This window comes from Candoia aspera, chromosome 14, assembly GCF_035149785.1.
Source record: "Candoia aspera isolate rCanAsp1 chromosome 14, rCanAsp1.hap2, whole genome shotgun sequence".
Taxonomy (NCBI): domain Eukaryota; kingdom Metazoa; phylum Chordata; class Lepidosauria; order Squamata; family Boidae; genus Candoia; species Candoia aspera.
Genome location: NC_086166.1, coordinates 7,181,144 through 7,205,139, shown reverse-complemented (window position 1 = coordinate 7,205,139; position 23,996 = coordinate 7,181,144). Strand labels below are relative to the sequence as shown.

The 23,996-nt window shown below is 43.9% G+C and overlaps 2 protein-coding genes and 1 long non-coding RNA gene across 3 annotated transcripts in view; 1 reads left to right on the top strand and 2 right to left on the bottom strand.

The window, feature by feature from the left end:
* LOC134505436 (uncharacterized) overlaps positions 1-23,996 on the bottom strand; it is a 289,243-nt gene that overhangs the window by 177,699 nt on the left and 87,548 nt on the right. The window lies entirely within an intron of this gene.
* LOC134505093 (acyl-coenzyme A synthetase ACSM4, mitochondrial-like) lies at positions 1,583-15,642 on the top strand. Its single transcript, XM_063314621.1, has 13 exons — positions 1,583-1,786; positions 3,693-3,903; positions 5,292-5,499; positions 7,804-7,947; positions 8,181-8,337; positions 8,800-8,879; positions 9,489-9,612; positions 10,417-10,497; positions 10,881-10,982; positions 12,090-12,217; positions 12,908-13,007; positions 14,404-14,523; positions 15,323-15,642. Exons 1-13 carry the CDS (start codon positions 1,583-1,585, stop codon positions 15,407-15,409), a joined length of 1,746 nt encoding a protein of 581 aa, XP_063170691.1. The 3' UTR covers positions 15,410-15,642.
* On the bottom strand, positions 16,561-22,470 carry THUMPD1 (THUMP domain containing 1). Its single transcript, XM_063314628.1, has 4 exons — positions 22,221-22,470; positions 21,085-21,277; positions 19,794-20,042; positions 16,561-18,754 (listed from the first exon to the last, which is right to left on the bottom strand). The coding sequence occupies exons 1-4, from the start codon at positions 22,443-22,445 to the stop codon at positions 18,456-18,458; spliced, it is 966 nt and encodes a 321-aa protein (XP_063170698.1). The 5' UTR covers positions 22,446-22,470; the 3' UTR covers positions 16,561-18,455.

Below are 23,996 nucleotides of genomic sequence, written 5' to 3'. Positions count from 1 at the left end.
ATGCCTACTAGTTTTCTTCCCCCAAACTTGATGATCAAGAAAATAGGATCTGGTAGGGCTTGATGGACATCAAGAGAAGCATTGTGAGGTACTCTGGGATCCTGTGGGTGCTGGGTGTTTAGGAATCATTCTTTTTAAAAAATGCTTTAATCCCCTACTACCACAGTTTTGAAACTGGTTTCAGGCTTGGCCCTAATATGAGAGAATTCTAGCTACCTTTCCAAAGATCTTTTGCATAGTACCAGCAAAATATTCCAGATTCAACCTAGATTGTAGAGTGTCCCTGTTTGGATTGGACTCCAGTTTCCTAACCTTGACTCCTATCTGGCTTCAATAAGTCATAAAGTTGGGGTACAGGAAAATCCTCTGGTTCTTTGAAAAAAGAAAGCCAAAATCTCTACAAGGACTAAGAGAACATTTCTTAGATTGTTTTCCTTTCATGCATACTCCCTGGAGTAGAAAAAGAATGGATTTCTATCTTTTTTCCTATGGTTTCTCCTTCCAAGCACAGATGATCACATACGCAAATATACCAGAATGATGTTGGGTTCTAGAGCAATGCAAACAAATGGCCAGGCTGTTGCATCTTACTCCTTACAGTCATTTTAAGAACCGCAATCCTTCCCCAAATTAAATAAGGAAATTTGCTACTTTCCTTGCTAAAGCCAAGGTTCTCCTCCTCTTGAAGAAGGTCTGTGAAATGTTCTTCTACCGTGCCCACCCCCCTTGGAGAGATTATATGACTCGTCACCTGCACAGGATTAATCCCGGAGCAATGATACCCCTTATCCTTTCCAGTGTTTTGCCTTTTAAAAAAAAATGGAGGTGTAATTGGAGAAATAAAAAAACCGTGTTCCCATGAATGGGTAATCCTTTCCATTGAAAGCCACCTACTGCACAAACAAAAATCTTCTGCGCTCGTGAAAGCCAGATTGCAGAAGAGAAGCGGAGGAGGTGACGTTTCCAACCACTGGTGGAAGCTTCTGAAAGACAAATTAAACAGAGCTTGCCCCGTTTGATCATTTGCAGGTAAGAACAACCACATTAATTTATTCTTCTTTGCCATTTCTATCATTCGATTTCTCCCCCCTTTGCAACACATCCCACAATGTCTTATCCGTCCTCTAACAGTGCTGTGAGGGAGCTTGCAGGATGTTCATTTTTCAAGGTCTCTTAATGGCCAACTTCAATGTGAATTTATGTGTGATTCATTTCTTCGAAATAATTCTATGGGGGAGGGAATAGATTTGAAGGAACCTAGAATCAGCCATATACTGCCCAATGCTACTAAAATGGTGGTAGCGTGTGCGTTATCCCAGCTAGTCTTTCTCAATGGGTTTGGGCCAATAGTTTATGAATTGGGTTAGTTTTTCCCCTTTAATAAAGTTATTTTCTGGATCGTGCCAGCTGGTAACCATCCCTGACAGTTTTAGCCGGAGAAGAATCAACGCACAACTCATCATCCAGCTTAGGTTTTCTTTGACATGCTACATGTGATCGTGATTCCATTTCCAGTCACTTCCTTCCCTGAAGAACCAACTAGACATTACTGTGTGGTCTTCACCATAGCTGCCGTTCCACCATGAAGATATTATTAATCAAACGCGAGTTGCTGAAGCCCATCTGGAGCAGCAAACCACTTGGAGGATCGTTCTCCCAAGCCCTGAGGACGCTGACTTCTCTCAATCTTTCTGAGTATGAAGCCATTAATCAGGGTGACAAGGAGGTGCCGAAGTACTTTAATTTCGCAAACGACGTGCTGGATAAATGGTCCAAAACTGAAAAGGTAAGTTTTCTTCCAAAGAATATAGAGGCAGTTTCCTGACCAATGTGTGTGCCCCCATATCCCATTTTTGATTCAAATCATTAAAGGGAAATGAGACATTGTGCCAGATTGAGACCCAATCTTTTGTTCACCCCAAATTTTAAGCAAGTCATGTAGCCTTTCAAAAAATATTAAGAGAGGGGCACCACAGAAGAAAATATCATTCAGGACTCCGTTCCCTGGTACAGTTCAAGAACAGTGCATATACTTGGGCAAATGAAGATCTGGAAATTATAGCTATAATTTGCATCTCACACTTATCTGGTAACCCGCATGCTGGCTTCCTCTTCTGTCCAGGTGAGATTTCTCTTCTTAAGATATTTTATCTTAATTTTTTAAATTAACTTTATGTGTGCTTTTTTTAAGAGAAGCAAAACGTAAATAAGAAAGAGATTTATGAGGATTATAAACTAAATTCAAAATTCAAAAATGCCAGAAGGAACATTAGTATACTTCTGCACATTAAACTGATTTCTTGTATCAGTTTAGAATGTTAAATCATTATTAAAATAAAATTGTTATACGATGATTAACAGCAAAACCCAGTGTGATATAAATTATAAGCCAAAATAATAGATTACAATAATTTCTGTCTCTTCTAAGAATTCTATCCCTGTTTAGCAAATAAGACAAAAATGTAGATGTTAAAGGCTTATGTTAAAAGAAGCCCAGACATTAGATGTGGTACAAGCCCTCATATAGAATTATAGCATATTTTATCTTTATCATAGATCTCTCCCCAACAAACAAGATCTGCGCTGCTTGGATTTTATATTTTATATCTATTTTATTTTTATAGATCTATTTATATTGTAATTTATATGTTTTAATTGTGATTTTATTGTAAACCGCCCAGAGTCTCCTTTTCGAGAGAGATGGGCGGTGATAGAAATTTGATAAATCAATCAATCAATCAGCATTATCTCTCAAACAGAGCACATATAACTTCCCCACCACTATTATGCAAGGCTTTGATTTATAGATTTAATTGGAAACTGATTCAACTTCAGCTGAATCTCCAAAATAGATAAGAATGCTTAACCTAACTTTAAATCACCCCCTAATCAATTCAGTATTTCTAAAAAGGAGTTGTGATGTACATAAGAGCCTTTTTTCCAGATTGATTTGAAAAGTCACTTCAGCCAGATTTAAGTCAAAGCGTCAAAGGGGATCTCCTTGATTCTCCAGATAGATTCAGATGAGTGATTTGAATCGAATCAACAGTTCAGACTGGACTGGGGTTGATCAGTACACCTCCGGTATTCCTACCTTGGTGGTGTTGTTATTGTTGTTCTGTAGGCTTTGTTTTCTACTGCTTCATGATATTGTCATTTTTAAATAAGCAAGATTAAAGCACAAAGAAACCATAAATGTTTGTTATTGTAGGTTGCAATGGAACATCTGTTTAAAAGTTCTCATGTTGTAAATTGGCATTACCTTCTCGGACGAATTTAAGGAAACATGGGCAATATATACATAACGGAAGAGAAGAAAGGAAAAACATCTGGACCTTGAAAACCCACTCTCTGCTCACTAGATATTTTTATGCTTCTAAAATATCCTTCCCCAATCTTCCCCAACCTTCCAGATGTGGGAACTTCAACTTCCAGAATTCCCAAGCCAACAATGATTTATTTTGGAGGTGAAATCCACACGTCTGGAGGACAAAGCTCTTCTGAAGTTTTACTCGGCCCGGCCTGCCTTTCTCTGTTTTCTTTTCTAATCATAAGGACTAGAGATATAACTTGTTGCTGACCATCCCAGGGGAGAAGCCTTCTTCTGTTGCCTGGTAGAGCCTCCCCAGATCAGCTTCCTTGATGCCATGGAGGAAACAACCAACACTGTCTCTTTAAATATTGTTTTTCAGGATGGAGGGAGACCGTTCCACCCAGCACTCTGGTGGATAGATGGCAAAGGAGGAGAAGTGAAATGGAGTTTTGAAAAACTGGGCTTTGTCTCCAGGAAAGCGGCCAACGTGCTCACGGGCCCCTGTGGTCTGCAGAGAGGAGACCGGGTGATTCTCATTCTGCCTCGGGTCCCCGAGTGGTGGATGCTGACTGTGGCATGCATTAGGGCAGGTAAAGAGCACCCAGGCTCAGGAAGACATCTTATAGCAGTTGCTTCCATCCTGGAAACAGCAGACTACTTAAGGCATAGACCTTCCATGTCCAGAAGAGGCATATCTCAATACCAGTTGCTGTAGGCAACGAAGAAAGGAGGGCTATGGCTTTAGCTTCTGGTCTTTCCTAGAGAATGATGGCCCACTACGGTGGCAAAATAGAACCACCAGATTTAGAAGCTGGGAATCTTGAATACCCACTGATAGGCAAGGAGCCAAAGAAGAAATGCAATGGTATGGCTAGGTTTCATAAAGGGTAGGCTTCTTTACATGGACAGGTGTATGACAGTATTATCAAGTACAGGTAGTCCTCGCTTACCAACCATTCATTTAGTGACGGTTCGGATTTACAACAGTGCTGGAAAAAAAATCACTTGTGGCCGGTCCTCGCACTTACAACCATCACAATGTTCCCGCAGTCATGTGATCAGAATCTGGGTGCTTGGCAACCAGTTTGCATTTATGACCGTCACAGTGTCCCATGGTCACATGATCACCATTTTTGACCTTCCTGGATGGCTTCTGGCAAGCAAAATCAATGAGGAGCCATGTGATTCACTTAACAACCACATGGTTCGCTTAGCAACTGCAGTAATTTGCTTAACAATCGCCGCAAAAAAAAGTTGTAAAATCAGGTCAGATTCACTTAATGACTGCTTTGCTTAGCAACTGAAATTCTGGTCCCAATTGTGGTCATTAAGCGAGGACTACCTGTATGTTTGTTGTTGTTTATTCATTCAGTCGCTTCTGACTCTTTGTGACTTCATGGACCAGCCCACGCCAGAGCTTCCTGTCGGTCATCAACACCCCCAGCTCCCCCAGGGACGAGTCCGTCACCTCTAGAATATCATCCATCCACCTTGCCCTTGGTCGGCCCCTCTTCCTTTTGCCCTCCACTCTCCCTAGCATCAGCATCTTCTCCAGGGTGTCCTGTCTTCTCATTATGTGGCCAAAGTACTTCAGTTTTGCCTTTAATATCATTCCCTCCAGTGAGCAGTCTGGCTTTATTTCCTGGAGGATGGACTGGTTTGATCTCCTTGCAGTCCAAGGCACTCTCAGGATTGTCCTCCAACCTGTATGTAGCACTGCTGTATTGGGCGGGTGGGGCATCCTAGTAGGATCTTGGACTGAGATGGATGAAATTCTACCTTCATTTTTGTCACTGCCTTCAGTGTCCTGCCTCCAGGCTTCCCAAAAGTCAAAATGATGTATTCAGGGATGATGACCCAGAAACTCATCTTCCATTCTTGCTTCTTTGGGATGGAACAGTGTAATATTCAAAGCTCTTTGTGAATCAGCAACGTTGTAAGAACACCCTCAAAGTTATGTATTTGTTGACCCTGCCAGGGATCATCTCCATCCCGGGAACCCCACAGCTGACAGCCAAAGATATCCAGTACAGGCTCCAAGTCTCCAAGGCCAAGGGCATAATCACCAACGATTCGCTGGCCCCTGCGGTGGAGACCATCTCATCATCGTGTCCCTTTCTGCAGACCAAGCTGTTGATCTCCGAAGGCAGGCGAGAGGGATGGCGACATTTCAAGGAGCTGTTTGAGTGAGTGGCAAAGGCTTGATGAGCAGCACGCAGCACCGTCGCGCAGGATCGATAGGATGCATGTTGGGGAGGGCAGGCACTCAGTAACCACAGCCTATAAAGAAGGTAGCAAATCATCAGTCATCTTGGTTAAATGACCATCCAGAGGGGCAGATGCCATGAAGCTGCCCATCCAGAGGGACAAATTGCAATTGGTAGCCATTTTAATTTCTGAGCCATTTTAATGTTAATTTCCTCCAATAATCAAAAGTTCAATAAAGTCATGTAAGACTTGGGGCTTAAGGGTCTCATAATTGGTAGGAGGTGCATAACTTGAGTTCCTCTATGTGCCAAATTATCATGACTTAATCAAAGCAGATGGGAACTTTGGAATTCTGTGATTTCTTTTTTGATAAGCCACCAATTTTTATACAATGTTTTCAATGGCATGGAAACTTGATCTTCTGGGCATTTTTTATTTTTATTGTTGCCACCCAGAACCTGAAAAGATTACCCATCGCTGTCTTACCGAGGATCTTCCTTCACACGTTGTGTACCTTTTTCCCCCAAACCAGACAGATTACTTTAGTTACCTCAAATGTTCTTGGGAGAAGAAGTATTGATGGTAATATGTATTCTTTTATGTGCATGAAATTATGATTAGAATGCTAAGTGAGTTTGAAGGCCCCTGGGTGGGTTTGGCTGAGTGCCACCTTGGAATTTTTGCCCCAGGTTTCTGCCCTGATGGAGCCAGTGTGCTGTAGTAGTTAAGTGTGGAACTGGGACCAAGGAGAGGCAGGTTCAAATCCCCACTCTAGTCCTTGGATCTGGATCGGTCTTTCTCAGCCCAACACACTTCCCAAGGTTGCTGTTGTGGGTATAAAATGCAGATTTCTTTTTATGCCTTCAAGACACCCTTGACTCCTGGCGACCGCCTGGACAAGTCCCTGCAATTTTCTTGGCAAGATTTCAGAAATGGTTTGCCATTGCCTCCTTCCTGGGTCTGAGAGAGGGTGACTGGCCCAAGATCACCCAGCTGGCTTCGTGCCTAAGGCGGGACTAGAACTCCTGGTCTCCCGGTTTCTAGCCTGGTGCCTTAACCACGACACCAAACTGTAGATAGATCCCCTTAAACCCTTTGAGAAGGGATGGGATAGAATTCTAACAACAGGAAGGCCAAAACAGTGCTCTAGAGTATTTTGATTGATTGATTGATTGATTGATTGATTATGTGCCCTTGAGTCATTGTCAACTCTTAGCAACCACATAGATAGATTTTCTCCATGATGATCTGTCCCCAACCTGGTCCTTCAGCTCTGCCAACAGGGCACCCATCACCGCTGTAACTAAGTCCATCCCCCTTGCTGCTGGTTGTCCTCTTCAATCTCTTTCCTTCCACCTTTCCCAGAATTACAGCCTTCTCCAGAGAACTGAGTCTTTGCATAATGTGTCTGAAGTGGGATAATTTGAGCCTTCAGAGCACTATGAGAAATAGGGGAATGGACCTGGTGAGGGTAGATATGCTCACAGGCCTGAGAAGGGGCAGGTGGGAAAGCTGAAGCCGGAGTCGATAGTCCAGCAATCTGAGAACATGGCTGACTGTTCAAACCAGTTCTGAAAGAGATGTGGCTGTTTATATCCCTGGAGCCAGCGTCGAGTTCAGCTTCTCCACGCAACAGCGAGCGATGGGAATGTAAATTGGGAACAAAATGTTAAAGATAGCAATTCTGTAAAGCAATTGTTCAGACATCTCTTTCCAAGGGGGAAAAAAACAAGCTATAAAAGGCTTTCAACAGTGTTGCTTTTTAAATATTGTTAAAATAAAATAGGTAGGTGCTTAAAACAAACAACATGGATCCTTTGGATTTCTGAGTGCCATTTTCCACAATCATTATGTGCCAGAGAGGTATTTAAGTCTGCAAATCTAACACCTAGCTGGAAGTAATTTCCAACACACTCAGTGAAGTTTTCTTTCAAGTCAACACACATTAGATCAATGTTTCTCAACCTTGGCAGCTTGAAGATGTGTGGACTTCAACTCCCAGAATTCCCCAGCCAGCCTTCTGGGAGTTGAAGTCCACACATCTTCAAGCTGCCAAGGTTGAGAAACACTGCATTAGACTCTACTGCAAGATTTTGGCACATGATTACTTGTGCCAGGCTGGCAATACCACAGGGAGCCAAGAGATGGCCAACGCTGAAGACAAAAAGGCTCTCTAGGAGTGGTATGGTCAATAATTTAATCTGTTTAATCTGTTTTCATTCTTGAAAGCGATGAACCTTCTTTCTGTTCACTGCTGCTCTCCTTCCTTGTGTCTCTTTCAGTGCAGCTCCTTCCAGCCACAACTGTGTTCAAACCCAGAGTGATGAACCAATGACTATATTCTTCACAAGTGGAACCACAGGCTCTCCAAAGATGGCGGAGCACTCTCAAACCAGCTTGGCTCTGGGCTTGGCATTACCAGGAAGGTATTCTTCATTTCCTTGCACATCTAGAACGTGATCACAGCCAACCAGAATTCTGTCTATTCAACGTCTTGGGGTTTCACACAACGCCTTTGGAGAAGTGAGGGCCCCAGGTGGCAACTGCCATCAAAGAACTGGGGAGATGATGAGTCCTACAGAAAATTTAAGGCTACATAAAAGATCTTGTTTGTTTGAAGTGGATCAATAGTTCCACCCAGAATGTCTGTGCCTCACAGGTACTGGTTGGACCTAAAACCTTCAGATGTCCTGTGGAACATGTCCGATACAGGCTGGGTGAAGGCGTCTATGGGGAGTATCTTTGCTCCTTGGCTTCGGGGTACCAGTGTCTTCATACACAGCATGCCACAGTTTGATCCAAAGGAGGTTCTAAATGTAAGAACTACACATCCCATCCTTGGGGGAATTTATTTCGACCTTTGACACATTCTGCAATCAGTTCCCTTCTTGGTCCATCTGTCCATCTTAGACATGAGCACACCTAAAGCGAACAGCAGTAGCCACAGATTTTTTTAATGGGTCAGACTAGGCATGACACCTAGGATGCTCCTGGCTCTGAGTGAACCCATTCCCTGACCACTATCCCTTCTGCTCATTTCTCATTCCTTCCTGAGCTCCAGTTTGCACAATTGCCCTCAGACCTTCCAGATGACAATCCCATTATCTTTTGCCATTAGCCAGGCTGACTTTGTACTGCTGGGTGTCGTAGGTCAGCAATATCAGGAGGGGGACAGCTTCACCAACCTTTAACCCAGGAAGACAGCTTTAAAGAAAGTGGAAGATGTGGCTCCATCATTTCATATCGGTTTCTTGCCCCTTCCTTTTTTCTCTCTCTAGACACTTTCCAGGTACCCAGTGACAACACTGTGTAGTGCTCCAACAGCCTACCGCATGCTGGTACAGCAGGATCTTACCAGGTACCTGGTTACCAGTTGACCCATCTGTAAAAATGATTGATTGATTGATTGATTGGTCAGTTGTGAGACCAAAGGAGTCTGTATAACTAAAACCTCCAAAGAGTTTGCTACCTGCTGGGTGTTATCAACATAAGGACAGAGAGCTCAGCTTGCTCTCATCTAGGTGCAGTGGACTTTCTCTGCAGGTCTGTGGCCTTGAAACTTCATTTCTTCCAAGGATCTCTTGAGCCCTTTCTTCGTCCCACTTCAGGAAAACTTGAACTGCCATTTTTACTTATGGTTTATTTCCCCTTTGCATTTTTTATTTTCAGTTCCTTCTTTAACTGAGGGAGATGAATATCACTTGTGAGGATAATCCTGTCTAAAAACAATCTCAAAACTAACTGAAAATAGAAGTGAAGTCTATACAGGCCCAGACAGACAGACACAGAGCTGCCAACCAGCTAAAATTTGCAGGATAGGCTCTTGGCACACACAGCTTTGTCTAGCAACACCACCCACCCCTGTCCCCTCCCAGAATTTGCAGGCAGCCACTTTGCCCTGCTTAATCGTAGACACTCTGAATGACTGCAGAAACCAAACTCATTTCTTCCTTTTCTCTGCATAAAGCTACACATTCAAGAAACTGTCCCACTGTTTGACTGGCGGGGAGCCATTGAACCCAGAAGTGATGTCACAATGGAAAAAACAGACAGGGCTGCCAATCTACGAAGGCTACGGACAAACTGAAGTTGTACGTGCACATTCATAAAAGCACCTTTTCCTTAACCAGGAGAGTTAAGGACCCAGGGCTATGGGCCATAAAAATAAATAAATAATTTTTAAAAGGACCCCGTGCTAAAGGTGGTTAAATTTAGGACTGAGATCTTATTGATGTTGTTATTTGTAGTGGCTGAGTGTGAATGCAGTCCATTTTATTAGTGTGTGGTTCAGGGTGTTGTCTGAACCAAGAAACTGGGTTGATTTATTAAGCAGGGGAAGTCTGTTGTGTATAGGGTAGACCAGGGTTTCTCAGCCAGGGTCCCGTGGCACCCTCGGGTTCCGCGAGAGGTCACTAGGCGTTCCCAGAGAGATCACGATTTATTTAGAAAATTATTTCAAATTCGGGCAACTTCACATTAAAGAGGCAAGTTTTGTTCTTTATTTTTAGCTGAAGAACACTGTTAGTGCCTATCTATAGGCCTACACACGAAACAGATATAATAATTTTGCAACTACTGGCCTCTCTTTGAGCCTGAATGTGCGGGCGTTCCCCGAGGCCTGGAAAATATTTCCAGGGTTCCTCCAGGGTCAAAAAGTGGAGAAAGGCTGGGGTAGAGGTACCAGCTGGGGGCCATGGAACTGCATGATAAAAATACAAATTGGAAGCACGCTCAAGGTATCAAAAAAGACTGCCGTGTTTTCCATTATAGAATGGTATTCAATGACTGGGGAACACCCACTGAAGGAACAGATGTTTTACAAATCATTAAACAAATGTTTAAAAAGAAGTGCAATTCCAGGAAACTCTCAGCTCATTCAAAATTGTTTGCTGCAGGGAATAATAACAACGAACGAGAAAGGGAAACCTATTAAACCAGGCTCCATGGGGACTGCAGCTCCACCTTACGATGTCCAGGTAGGTCCATTGACCTGTCCAGTGGCTCAGATGAGATCAAGGCCTGTTTGGCATTAAAAAAAAACAACTTGTATTTATGGGGGAGTGGCTTTTCTTCTTAGCCTCACCACCAACTTTAACTGATGGTGAACAAAATGTAATAAGTAGGATCAGACCTGGGTAGGACTTGGACGGGAGACCACCAGGAGATCCTAGATTGGAGGCCACTCTGAGACAGATTTAAAAAAAAGAAAAATATTCCAGAATAAGGCGATGGGAAACCACTTCTCTGTTCTTGCCAAGAAAATTATATGCCTCTGGCCCCCAAAGTCACCAGGAATTGAGCTCCTTTGCTTTTACTTGACCATAACTCTTCCTTCACCCCCATGTTTGCTGTTTTCTAGATTATAGATGAAGATGGTAAGATTTTGCCCCGTGGAGAAGAAGGAGACATTGCTATTAGGATAAAATCCAAACGTCCCTTCAGCTTCTTCTCTTGCTATGTGGTAAGCAATGAACCAGGGAGTCCTCTTCATCCATCAGAAGGTTCAGCGGAAGCCGTGTGGTTGTGTCGGCCTTGCGGGCAATCCAGATAGGAATCACAACCAGATAAGCTAATTCTACTTTATTGTAAAGCTACATTGACAGAATCGTGTAAGTCTGAAAGTACAACCCCACCCCCATCCCCTTTACAGCCCGAGATACTAGGGAGGGTCCCTTCTGAGCCTCTTTCTCCATCCATTATGCAGCTGTGGGCCAAGCCGCCTCTTATCTGATCATTCCCTTGGCAGAGTCTCCCAAGGTCTTTCCCACATACCATTACAGGTTGTTATTTGTTTCTTTCCTCATTGTGCAGAAATTGTGGGAAGGGACACCCCAACATCCTGGAGACCACAACATTGAGGAGAGTTGCTGTCAAATTCTGGGAACTGCAAAACTTAGTTTGAAATTGTGCCAGTTAGAATTTGGCCATTTGGTGCTGAAGATTAGCATCAGCATCTTCAGACATTATCTCTTGGGAAAGGGGATTAAAGGAGGAGATAAAGTGGCTGTCCTCTTCGAGATCTTGCATCCCCATCCTGAACTCCATAAACGTTGAAAAATAGGAGGAAAAACGGTCTTTCTTCTGCCCTCCCTCCGACATCACTGAGAGCCAAGCTGCAAACTGGGTCTGTCAGACATTGCCCATCTCTGCTATAAGAAGTAACTCAAGACTGGCCCTTTCCTACCCTTTTTAGCGTAGGGTGTTAAGGTTTGTTGAACAAGCCATAGTCACCTGGTTCATGTGTCACACTAAGCCATAAATCATGGTTTGTCAGGCACAACAGCTGGGTTGGCACAGACAGACATTTTATAGAAATAACTCAGATAAGTCAAAGGCAAACGCACCGCCAGAATGGCATAGTGTGATACACCAATCCAAATCCAGCCAAAATGGCACATCTGTTTTTTCAGGAGCAAAGCTGACTCAAATACTATGGAAGTAATAGAAATATTAGCCCTAACTGGATCATGGGCAGTAGGGAAAGAAGACTGACCCTGCACACATCAACCACAATCATCTTTTCCCATATTTTGAATTAATACATGGACATTCTTTTGTTAATGTCCAGGACCACCCAGAAAAAAGCTCAGCAGTTGTCCGGGGAAACTTCTACATCACTGGTGACCGGGGCCGGATGGACAAAGATGGGTATTTGTGGTTTATTGGAAGGTCTGACGACGTCATCATCTCCTCCGGGTTGGTCCATTTCAACCCATGTTACAAAAACTGCAAGGGCGGGAAAGCTCCACAAAATCAGCAGCATCAGCAGCATCTGAGCCAAGTCCAGCTCAGTCTTGGAAAAACCCTGCTGTTGAGCTTTGATTTCATTCAGCTGTAACTCTTGGCCAACTCCAGCTTGGTCATGGGGACTTCTGCTAAACCCCACATAGCTGAGCCGGGCAAAATCAAGAAACCCAGAATTAGTCAGAGATCTGATAGAATTAGGGGTAAATAAGGAATCTTGGCAAGGGCAGAGGAATTGCCAACCTTTATTAGTGATGTCATCAAGGTGGAGTCTCCTTGATGATGTGACATGTTTCTTCCCAGTTCCTTGCTACCTGCAGTGAGTTTCTAAGCTAAACAACTAACACCCTCCCTCCAATCTTTTGGCTGCTTACTTCTAACATTCTTCCATTCCTCGTTTGCGTCTCACTTCCCATTCTTGGTTTTGGGATCTCTTTTCCATCTAAGTCGATCCAATCTTGCTTAGCGTTTTGAGCTCGGCCAAGGTCGTGTAGGGGCAGCCCTGGAGCTAGGCTGTTGAACAGTAATTATATTTAAATATACACATCTTGCTTTTGTTCTGGGGCCCTTCTGCCAAATGCCACTCCTGCGCCAAAAGTTGTACACTCAATTGATACAGTGATTTGGCTCCTTCTTCCCCAGATACCGTATTGGGCCTTTTGAAGTAGAAAGTGCTTTAATTGAACATCCAGCAGTGGTTGAATCAGCTGTTGTCAGCAGTCCTGATACTGTCAGAGGGGAGGTAATGAAGCTTTTATATAAATCTGCAAATTAGGAGGTTGCCTGCTTAGGTGCTACCAGAAAATGAAAAAGTTGGACACAGAGGTAGCATTTCTGCTGATTTTAATGTCCCGGGTGCCTACTTAAGGGTGTGTTCATGCATGATGCCTTGTATTTGCTTGAAGAGCTATGCAGACCCAACTATTGTGGTTGGCAAACCATGGCTTATTGTGAATGAACCCAGATTTGACTGATTCAGCAAGCCACAGTTAAGGAAACCATTTCTTAACCTGCTGCACAAATGGACTCTTGCATTTTGTATCATTTAAATAGATATTTAACATGTTGCAACCATCATAGAGAAGTGACCTCTTAACAGCAAACCAAGGTGATGCCAGGTGAAGGGTGTCTTCAGGGCCATTACTTTCCCTTCCCCTCATTATTTACCTTAAACCAGGACTTGTCATGAGTGAGGATGGCCAGCAGGGGGCTCCCATCCAGGCTGTAAAGCGCATGCGTAGCACTGAGGAATTGGGCAGCCATTCAAAGAGACACAGATGGGGCCCGCCTTAGCCTTTGGGGTTTATCTGTCTGGGTTCTTCCCACGCTTCTTCAGTTTGTTAGGATTTTCTGTCATGTAGCAGTAATAAAACACTAGAGACCTGTTCCTTGTCTCAGCGTGGTTCCTGGCTGTTAGGACAGGACTGGACAGGACTCCATTTCAGAGAGGCAGCTACTGTCTCTCTGAACCCACAAACATCTTTAAAATAAATCCCCATTTATATGCTGACTTAGAACGTTGCAAGATGTTGAACCACACAATCTTGGGCTTGAATTCTACAGTAGTCAAGAAGGCCCATTGTGTTCAAGACTTTGTGTGCATAAATTAGCTCTTTAGGATGCACTCTTAATTTACAACTTCATTTGCATGTGTCTAGAACTAAGCATCACTCAGTCTAGCGAATTTCTAATCCCTTACTGAACACCATAGGACATCCTTCTGAGCAGATCTGCATGCTGGTTATGACAGTTATACAGGCCTCTGACCATACCGAAAATGAACTTTGTAGCGCAGTGAGTCAAATGCCTTCTTTTGAACCCAATATTCGCTGTGTCAGGCTTCCCTCAACAAGTTGAACTGGAAATAGGCACAACAAGCATTCAAGGATGCAAGAATTCCTGGGAAGTATATTTATTCCAGAACAGTTAATGAAACCATTATGAAAGAATTCCAATGACTGCTATGTTTGAAATCAAGCTCTTAAACTTCTTTCTCCTATCTGCATGGTGTGTATTGTTTGAAGACACACTTTTTGGGTGGGAGGAAGTTTCCACCTGCCTCTTGTTTTCATAAAGAACTTGACTATTTCAGTCTGACCTCATGAAAACTACTTCTTACAGGCCGTCTTGTTTTCCAGGTGGTAAAAGCATTTGTGGTTTTGTCCCCTGACTTCACATCACACGACCCAGAGAGATTAACACGTGAGCTGCAAGACCACGTCAAGAAAGTGACAGCACCGTACAAGTACCCAAGAAAGGTGAGTGCTGCGGAGTCCTTGGTGCTCTCTGAGCTGGGCTGTTGGCTTGCAGACATTTCAATGCCCGACTAGGGAACATCATCAGTGCGAGGGAGGGTGGGCTTTGCTCCCTGTTTATATGCTGTCGCTTGCCCTGCCAGTCTTGGTGGGGGTGTGGTTTTCTCCTTGGTAGGTCCTTGACTGGGGTATTGTTCTCTGCTTGTCTGTCTGTTTGTCTCCTTGGAAGTTCCCTAATCAGGTATTGTTTTCTGCTTGTTTTGTCTGGTGTTAATCCCTGCTTATAAACCTTAAAAAGTTACTTACGACCAGTCCTCGCACTTACAACCATCGCAGTGCCCCATGGTCACGTGATCAAAATTCAGGCGCTTGACAATTGGCACGTATTTACAACGGTTGCAGCGTCCCAGGATCACATGATTGCCCTTACCAGCCAGCTTTCAACAAGCAAAATCAATGGGGGAAGCCAAATTTGCTTAATGAATCTTTGATTGCAGCAAAAAAGGTCGAAAAATTGGTTGTGGTCACGATGCCTCACTTAACGACCGCATCACTTAGCAACAGAAGTTCCAGTCCCAATTGTGGTTGTAAGTCAAGGACTACCTGCATTGCTAAAAAAAAATTGCTAGGAAGTGGATGTAGCCATGCTGGCTGGGGATTATGGAAATTTGAATTCCAATATTCTGTTGGACAAGCCCTTTTTCTTTTCCAATTTTACTTCTTCAGTAGCTAGAGAACATACTCCAATCTCCCCTACCTTAGAAAAGAAGTAGTTACAGTTCTTTTTTTTTAATTTCATAAGGTGGAATTTGTAAAAGAGCTGCCCAAAACCATCAGTGGCAAAATCAGAAGGAACGAACTGCGGAAACAGGAATGGGAGCGAGTTTAGTTCCACGTCAATCTCTCAATCTCGTCACTGTTCGTAGCAAGGTCGGCCGGCAGACCTCCGCGCGTGGATTAAATTGCATGTGAAAAGCCAAAAGCTGAGCAGCAACCTGGGTCCAGTTAAGCATACAAGTTCCAAGGAGCATTTCGATTACTAAAAGAAAATAGGCAAATCAGTTCCAGAAATCCTCATTTTCTGAGCAGGGAGCTTTTGTGGAGTGAATTGCCTGTTTTTGTCTTCGGGGCTACTCAAACCTAGCTGTTTTGGGGAAAACACTTGCTCCCCTGCTTCTTAACATTTTTTCTTAATTTCTGCAAACTTCTGGGTTTTCCAAAGGATACAAATATTCCCCCTTCGGTTTCTACATATTTTTTTTAAAAAAGAACCTTCCACCTGCATTTGTCAAGATTCCTTTTGACTTGGCAAATCTGCATTTGTTTTGTGTTTCTGGCAACGCTGCAAACAACTTGCTCTCCACCTTTCTAAGTTCTTTCGTTTTATTTATGGACCCAGACCAAATAAAATGTAATACAATCTTTAAAATACAGGAACACCAAAATCTTGAATTTTGTACGTCCTGGACAGCCTTTACCACTGGCATTAAGTCGTAAACAGGGTATCTTATGTATAAATAAATAAGAATTCCATAGTCTAAGGCAGACGGCTGGTTCACCTTGCTAGGTATCTTAACTAATCAAGTAATATTAGCTCTCAAATGGTGCATACAAAACATTGCAAATTAAAGTTTTTACATTCAGAACACCTTGTTTTTGACTGCAAACTGGACTCCCTCAATTACTTTGGACATGTGTTGAGGTCACAACTCTCAAATCTATCAAAACTGTCCATTTGACCATCAGAACAGCTCTTTCGAACTTGAGATGCTTTGCACACTCTACAGCAACGTTTTTAAAACTTGGCAACTTTTAAGGTGTTTGAACTTCAACTCCCAGAAACCTCCAGCCAGCATGGCTCACTGAGGAATTCTGGGACTTGAAGTCCAGACATTTTAAAGTTGCCAAGGTTGAGAAACACTTACCTAGATTCTCCTATCCCTTCTTTGGATATATACGGGGATTTTTCTTCTACAAAGCAGATACTCTGGGGCAGCTGCTGCAGATAGCAGTAGGTGAGTAAATGAGCCAACACTGATCTGTTGCTTTAATTGCTGATTTCAAAAGGCAGAATCTCTCCCACCAAGGCCAATCATCTATTTTCACACATCGAGTCTCGATTTTACAAAGAGCAGACCAGTCAAAAAAACCAACAACATGTGTTAGCCAATCTGTTCCAAACCAAAACAAGGTCAATTTAATAGAAAACAATGTACAAAAAAGAAAGACCACACACAAACTGGAAAATATTACACCCCTGCAAAGATTTTATGCGGTGAACATTTATTTTCAGAAACAAAATTCCTCACGGAGAAAGAAAAGTCAGCCTTGCTGTGGTTTTCTTAAAGGCAGTGAGGGCCAATGTTAGCAGACTCCCCCATTTCCTCTCCCTGACATTCAAACCGTTATTATGAGTTTGGAGCGTTAACGTACATTTCAAACAATGTAAAGGCAAATAGCACATTTTTAACAAAGGAAATATTTTTCCCCAAAGCCCCACTCGGTTAGTATTTGACAATTTGCTTGACATAAAGGGCTTCTGTTCTCAAGCAATGCTAGACTTCACACCAGGATGCTGGCCTGTTAACTAGAAAACTGCTGGACAAGGATCCCATGAAACCTGGCAGTAAACAGCACCCATAATTTACTTGGGAAATCTATGATTTGGAAACACAAAGCTGCTGGGGATGAAGGGAGTTTAAAACTGCCTTCCAGAACTATACACCAATAGGCAATGTAGACTTGTTGATCTCTCCACTCCTGAATGAGAAAGCTTGGTGTTGTTGTTTTTTTCACGATAATCCAAACAGAACAGAAAAGGTAAATTTTAAAACCTCCATTAATAAGCCAACTTTTCTGTCTATTATCAGCTACTTCTCCTGACTCCAGTCATTGTTTGGGAACTATCCATCCCCCACCCCCACCCCCAATCCTGGCTGCATTTTTGCTCTGTAAATTTAAAAAGCCAAAGCAAGGGTCAACATATCTGGAAGGAAAAAAAAAAAGCAAACACATCTGGCTGGTCAGTGTAGTGTGTTTTAGTCCTTATGCAAGGACAGGGGTCATAAATGGCGCTGAATCAGGGAAAGGTAGCCAGGGTTTTAGCCAGCCACAATGATCTATTTTGCATGTAACACTAAACCCCAAGGAATGGGCTCACGCCTCACGCAAAGCATGAAAAAACACATTATGGTTTGTAAAATTAATCGGGGCAGGCCTTTTTCATGTAAGCAGGATCAACCATTATCAAGATGGGGCCAACCAATGTTATTTGGCTATAAACCACTATGTAATAGATGTTCTGGTGTGGATTTGAACCCCAACTCCAGTAGCAAATGGGGCATTTAAGTATTACTTTAATCCAGCAAGTACCAGGCTTCAGGCTCGCTGAAATCAAAAGAGAGTAATTGTTTTATGTGCATTTCCATTTCATGGGTCTCAGCAGAACTTCAGAACGAGAACTGCCACTGGGTGGACGCTGGCTTGGATGCTACTGGCAAACCAGGTTTGGAAGCCGGGCTTGTTCCTGGCTCCTTCTCGTGCTCCGACACAGCCAATTCTAACGTAATAGCAGTCACCCCACAAATCAGGGTATGGGGGGGTCATCCAGAGCAGATTTGGGAAAAATGGGGCAGGGAGGGAAGAGAACAAGGGGTTGCTTGAATGAAAACTCACTTGTGCCTAAGACAGGATGAAGCTCTAAGGGTGGTAAAAGTCGCGGCCTGCGTCACTCAGCTGGAACCCCCAAGAACTACTACAGACAAGGCAGGAATGGTGGGGAAGATTGTCTGAGGCACAGCCTTGAGCCAAACTGTGCTTTAGCCAAGTCACCTAGAGTCTTAAGACCATTTAAAAAAATGGACACCAACCGCTGACTTAACAGCCAGCTGTCCTACAGATTTTCTTTTTGCTTCCCAGCTACTTCATTCATGGTCCTAGTCCTCATGATTGTCATTAGACGTGGTCTCTGTCTCGTCCTTGCGCTCGCTTTGGTCTTCCCTCTGTGCTTCAGACGCTTTTGCTCCTGGCGAGCCGTCCTCTTGGGATGCTCTGGAGGCCCCTGGCTGCCCCTCGGTCTTGCTCTTCACCACCTCCTGAAGGTTGTACTTCCGGAAGAGAATGTAGTCCTTCACCACGCTCAAGCAGCAGATGTTCTTTATGATCTCCACCACAATGGTGTATTCGGGGTTACTCAGATCGACCTTGTTTTCTGGGTTGAGGTGGCCCACTATGCCTGCAGGGCAGAGATGAAAAGGAGACAAGAAAAGATTGCCTTAATTTAATTTAATAACTAGCAGAATGGCAGAGGAATGTTTTTTCGTAACGTGTTGTTAATTCTTATCTAAGCTTTAGGTTGTGAATCTTGCTTTTTTCCTCTGGTTCTATTGTTGAGTATCTTTAAAAATCAAAAAAGAAAAATGGGAAGAACATTTCCAACGACTCCTAAGTGAAAAGCCAGTATTGTACCGCAGTGGCTAAGACAGATGCCCAGGCTAAATGGTCAGCCACCCTATCAGTGAGGGGACCAGAACCCAGATTTTTCTGGATTGGAAAAGGAGAAATTGGTGACCCAAAGGGATGAAGGGAGTGCATCTCAAGCCTCTGCAAGGCTTAAGGAAACCATTTTGCCCTTTTAAAAATACACACACACACAGGCACAGAAAAATCAGACAAAAATAGAAGCACTGGTCTGCTCTGCTCTGGAAGTGGCGTTCTGGGTGTAGCTTTTAGGGCACACTTTTTGAGCCCCTGTTATACAGGTAGTGCTTGACTTATGACTATTCATTTAGTGACCATTCGAAGTTACGACAGCGCTGGAAAAGTGACTTGCGACTGGTCCTCGCCCTTATGGCCGTCACAGCATCCCTGTGCTCACATGATCAAAATTCAAGCACTTTGCAAATCAGCTCACGCTGACAAGAGTTGCCGCATTCCAGGGTCACATGATCGCCATTTGCAACCCTCCTAGCTGGCTTCCAACAAGCAAAGTCAACGGGGGAAGCTTGATTCGCTTAATGAACATGGTGATTCGCTTAACGACCGCAGCAAAAAGATCATAAAATCAGGTGACTCACTTAACAACCACCTCACTTAGCAACAGAAATTCCAGTCCCAATTGTGGTCATAAGTCAAGGACTATCTGTAGTGCAAAATACCCATAGGAACATAAAGTCTTTAATCCAGAAGTCCTAAACCACTGGTCTACCGCGGATCGAGATCTACCCTAAGAGAAAGCAATCAGTTTGCCTGTTTGCTCAGCTTTCCACGCTTACCTGCCAGTTCTTTTATGACTTCTTCTCTGCTCAGGTGGCTGTTATTTCGTGCCTTGTAAACAATCTGAAAAGTGCCCTTCTTGGGGCTTTTAAACCAAGATTCAAAAAAGGTCTCTGAATATCGTTTCATGTCCTCTAGGAAGGCTTTGCAGGTGCCCGAAACAGGCAGCATGCGCAAGATGACCCTGGTTTTCTTCTTTTTGGTAGTGTGCATGTCCTTCAGAATGTGGTGCACCAATTTTTCCGGTTCTGCAAGGAGGACACAAACATGAGGCTTCAAAGGGAGGGTGTTTTTTCAGGGAGAAGCACTGCTGGCCTTCTTAGAGGCACGGCCCTTTGGCATAAAAAGGACCTATTCTCAAGCCTAAGGAGAGAATGCAGGAGAAGAAACCTGGCACAGATTTGCAAGAAAGCACAAGCAAAAGCACACTAACACACAGTTCACTAACATCATGACTGAAAGATAATGCAGTGGTTAGAGAGACAGTGCTGAAGACTGGGCTATGGGGTGTTCTTCAACCTTGGCATTCTCTCTGGGAAGACTTCAACTCTCAGGATTCCTCAGCCAGCATGATTATTTTACTGGGGGAAAAAAACCTATAAACTGCTTCTACAGGGGGATGGAAGTCCTTACCAAATTAATCTTCTCAGTCCTTACCAAATTAATGGTAAGAGCCACTCAACAATGGAACAGACTGTCTAGGAGGTAGTGAAGTATCCTCCTCGGAGCTGTTTAAATAGGAGCTGGATGGTCATCAGTCTAAGATTTATTTATTTAACAACTGTATATGGCCACTCACCTCACAAAATGTGGCTCTGAGCAGCGTACAATACATAAAAAACGAACATCATAAAACACTAAGTGAAAACAGGGGGAAAAAAAGCTAAAATGTTATCGTAGTGGTTTTCTTTTGCGAGTTTAAGATACTGGTAGTCCTTGTTTAGCGACTGCCTCGTTTAGCAACCGCTCAGTTACAATGGCAATAAAAAGTAACTTTGCGATCAATCCTCGCATTGACGACCTTCGCAATTCTGTAAAGCAAAGGAAAGCTGAAATAAGATTGTAAGCACAGTCGCTGTTTCACTCAGTGACCACTTCGCTTAACAGCTGAGTGGCTGGTCCCAACTGTGGTCGCTAAATGAAGGCTACCAGTAATTGGCTTTATTTTAGATTATTGTTTATTGTTCTTTTGTAAGTCATTTGGGCTTCTTTGAAGAGGGTGCTGTATAAATGAAATTAGGAATAAAACAAAGATTAACTATTTTATCAGCAAACTCCTTGCCCACATACCGACACCCAGTGTGCGAATAAAAACCACGTTGTTGGCACCGCTCTCCACTGACTGGAACCGACGCTGCTTCTGCTCTGTGGAGGTACGAATCTGATCCACTTCTTTTTTCAAAGCTGCTTCTGCATCATCTTCATCCTCGTCCACTTCTTCCTCCTCGTTCCCCGAGAGCCTGCCCTCCTCTCGCTCTGCAAACTTGGCACACACATTCACAAAGCGTTTGAAAAGGTACCTATTACTGGGAACATTTTTACCTTTTACCCCTCAAACCCATGGAAAAACATGCCCCCCTGCCCAGCTTGTCACAAACAGGTAGAAAAACAGGCCACTTGGGATTTTCTAGATATTTTAGGGTTTCAACTCCTAGCAGCCTCAGTCTGCTTGGACAAAGAGGTTGGAAAAGTGTTTTTTCAAAATACCTGGAGGAGATCCAAAGGCTTCTCCTCAAACAAGGCCTTGCCTGCTGCATACTGATGTAAAAGTCACAAATTGAGAGCACGAGGTTCAAATCCACTCAGCTACAAAATGTCCTGGAAGGCTCAGGAATTTTCACAACTTTTCAGCTGGTCTACCTAATGCAGTTAGTTGGTGGGAGGGTAAGTTTTTACTGCACAGGATGGAAATAGTACACAGCTGCCTCTAGATCCTGGAAGGATTGACAGGTAGGACCCAAATCAAATCAAATCAAATCAAATCTTTATTACGTCCTAAACTGCAGGACTCCCTGCCACAGATCAGGCTGCCATCCCCTCATGGCCTTTCTCCAACTGGTTAAAACCCTCCTATTATGGAGCATTCCACAGCAGTGTAAATGCAAATTAATTGAAAGTAAGTTATTAAAATAAATTAGTTTAAAATAAATTAGTTTAAAATAAATTACTAAAATAAATTAAGTTCTTAAAAATAAGTTACTCAAAGTAATTACTTTACATTATTTAAAATGCATCCCTTTTCCCCTCCACGGGGCTCTGCAGAAGTCGCGGGACTACATTTCCCACAATCCCCACCAGCACTTCGCTGAGAGGGAATCTTGGGAGTTGTGGTCCCGAGCCTGCCCGGCGGCCCCGCACGATCCCGGAGCGGCTCCGGGAGAGGCGGCCGGCCGGCTGTCCGGCCACCCAGTGGCGCCCTCGCTCACCTGCTCCGGCCCGTAGAGCTGCTCGCCGTACTCGCCCAACAGGCTGTAGGCTTCGGCCACGCACTTGCGCTCGTTCATGTTGCACGTGATGAGGATGCCGCACATGCCGGCCTCCAGCTGGCGCCACCCGCCGGGCCGGGCCCGCTTGGCCGCCTGCACGTACTGCGCTTTGGGCGGCCGCCGCTTGCGAGAGGCCGAGGCCGCCGGCGTCTCCACGGCAGCCATGGGGAGGCAGCGGGCCGCGGCTGGCGCAGGCGCAGCAGGACGCCGCGGCGCGGGCGGCGGCCCTTCATGGCGTCACCCGCCTGCGCCCGGAGTGGGAGAAAGACCGCGGAGATAGGAAAAGGTAGAGGACAGCCCCGGTCTCCACTCTCTCGCTTGCAAGTTCGTGCGTAGCGACAGAGCTGGGCTGCAAAAATGCAAGAGGGTTTCTTCGTTTCTGTGCCTCCAGCTAGCGGCCGTCCGGATTTCAGAAGCCCAGATCTGACGTGGGACAGACAGAAATGCATTGCACAGAAACCAACACAGATGCACGCCCAGCATACAAAGGCACTCGTATGCCGAAAATAAACGCAAAAGGACACACGTGCAATAAAACTAAACAAGGACAAACTTACCAAACTGACATGGGCACTCGGGTATAGACACGTGGACACAGAATTTCTACTTATAGGAAAATGTGTGTCACTATGTGTTTAGACTTATCTACATTTATTTATTTATTTGTAAGTTTGCATGTGTGTATACACATCTGGGTATGCGTTTATATATATACATATAAAGTGTTCGTGTAACTTTGCATTTGTACATACATTGACATGCATTGGGCGGATGATATTATTTCTGCATGAATGTTACCGTTGGGCTCTCGGCATTCTCTGTGCTTGGTTATTTTCCTGCAGATGTTTCATTGCCAGGATAGGTAACATCATCAGTGCCCCTGGGAGTACAATGTAGTAGCTTGGTACAACTGTCCACAGTGATATAAATTTGAATAATAAATAAAATAAATAAATATAGCTGAGAGCTCCCTAACCCTAAGTGATGTTATGAAAAGGCTGCAGGTCACTTCATCCGATGCAGGGAGGGGCTCAAGTGACCATCACTTTAAACCGTGTCATCCCTGCATCAGATGAAGTCAGCTGCAGTTCATGAAACTTCTGCCTTTTCATAAGAAGTTGGAAAAGGGGATCCTGGATTCCTTCTGATTTTTTTGCAATGGTATACTATCACGTGTCGGAGAAGACTCCTGAGAATACCATGGACAGCCAAGAAAACCAACCGATGGAACATCGAACAAATGAACCCAGAGTTCTCACTCGAGGCACAGATTTTGAGGTTCATCTTACTTTGGACACATTATGGGAAGGCCCAACTCTCTGGAAAAGGCTGTAATGCTGGGAAAGGTGGAAGGAAAGAAGAGGATGACCTGCAGCAAAGTGGAGGGACTCGGTTACAGTGGGGATGAGTTTACCATTGGAAGACCTGAAGGACCAGGTTGGGGACAGATTGTCATGGAGAAAATCTATCTGCATGGTCACGAAGAGAAGACACCAACTTGATGGCATATCAATTGTCAGTCAATCAATACTAAGTGTTCTCCTACACTGTCTCATTCATTCAGGATGCCCATGCAACACCACTACTCGTGAGCTGTATGGACTCCCTATCAGCTTCTGGGTACAATTCAAGGTGCTGGTTAGGGGATCAGAAAGGTGGAGACCATGATCCTGCAATCAAAAGATTTCATGGTTATAGCTGTTACTTTTTTGACCC

Excerpts from the sequence above, each read along its gene's own strand:
- LOC134505093 (XM_063314621.1), top strand. The coding sequence starts at position 1,583 with ATGAAGATATTATTAATCAAACGCGAGTTGCTGAAGCCCATCTGGAGC. Across the intron at positions 10,983-12,089 it reads GCTTCTTCTCTTGCTATGTG|GACCACCCAGAAAAAAGCTC; the intron begins GTAAGCAATGAA and ends GTTAATGTCCAG. Across the intron at positions 12,218-12,907 it reads GACGTCATCATCTCCTCCGG|ATACCGTATTGGGCCTTTTG; the intron begins GTTGGTCCATTT and ends CTTCTTCCCCAG.
- THUMPD1 (XM_063314628.1), bottom strand. The coding sequence starts at position 22,445 with ATGGCTGCCGTGGAGACGCCGGCGGCCTCGGCCTCTCGCAAGCGGCGG. Across the intron at positions 20,043-21,084 it reads TATTCGCACACTGGGTGTCG|AACCGGAAAAATTGGTGCAC; the intron begins GTATGTGGGCAA and ends TCCTCCTTGCAG. Across the intron at positions 18,755-19,793 it reads AGTCATAAAAGAACTGGCAG|GCATAGTGGGCCACCTCAAC; the intron begins GTAAGCGTGGAA and ends TCTGCCCTGCAG.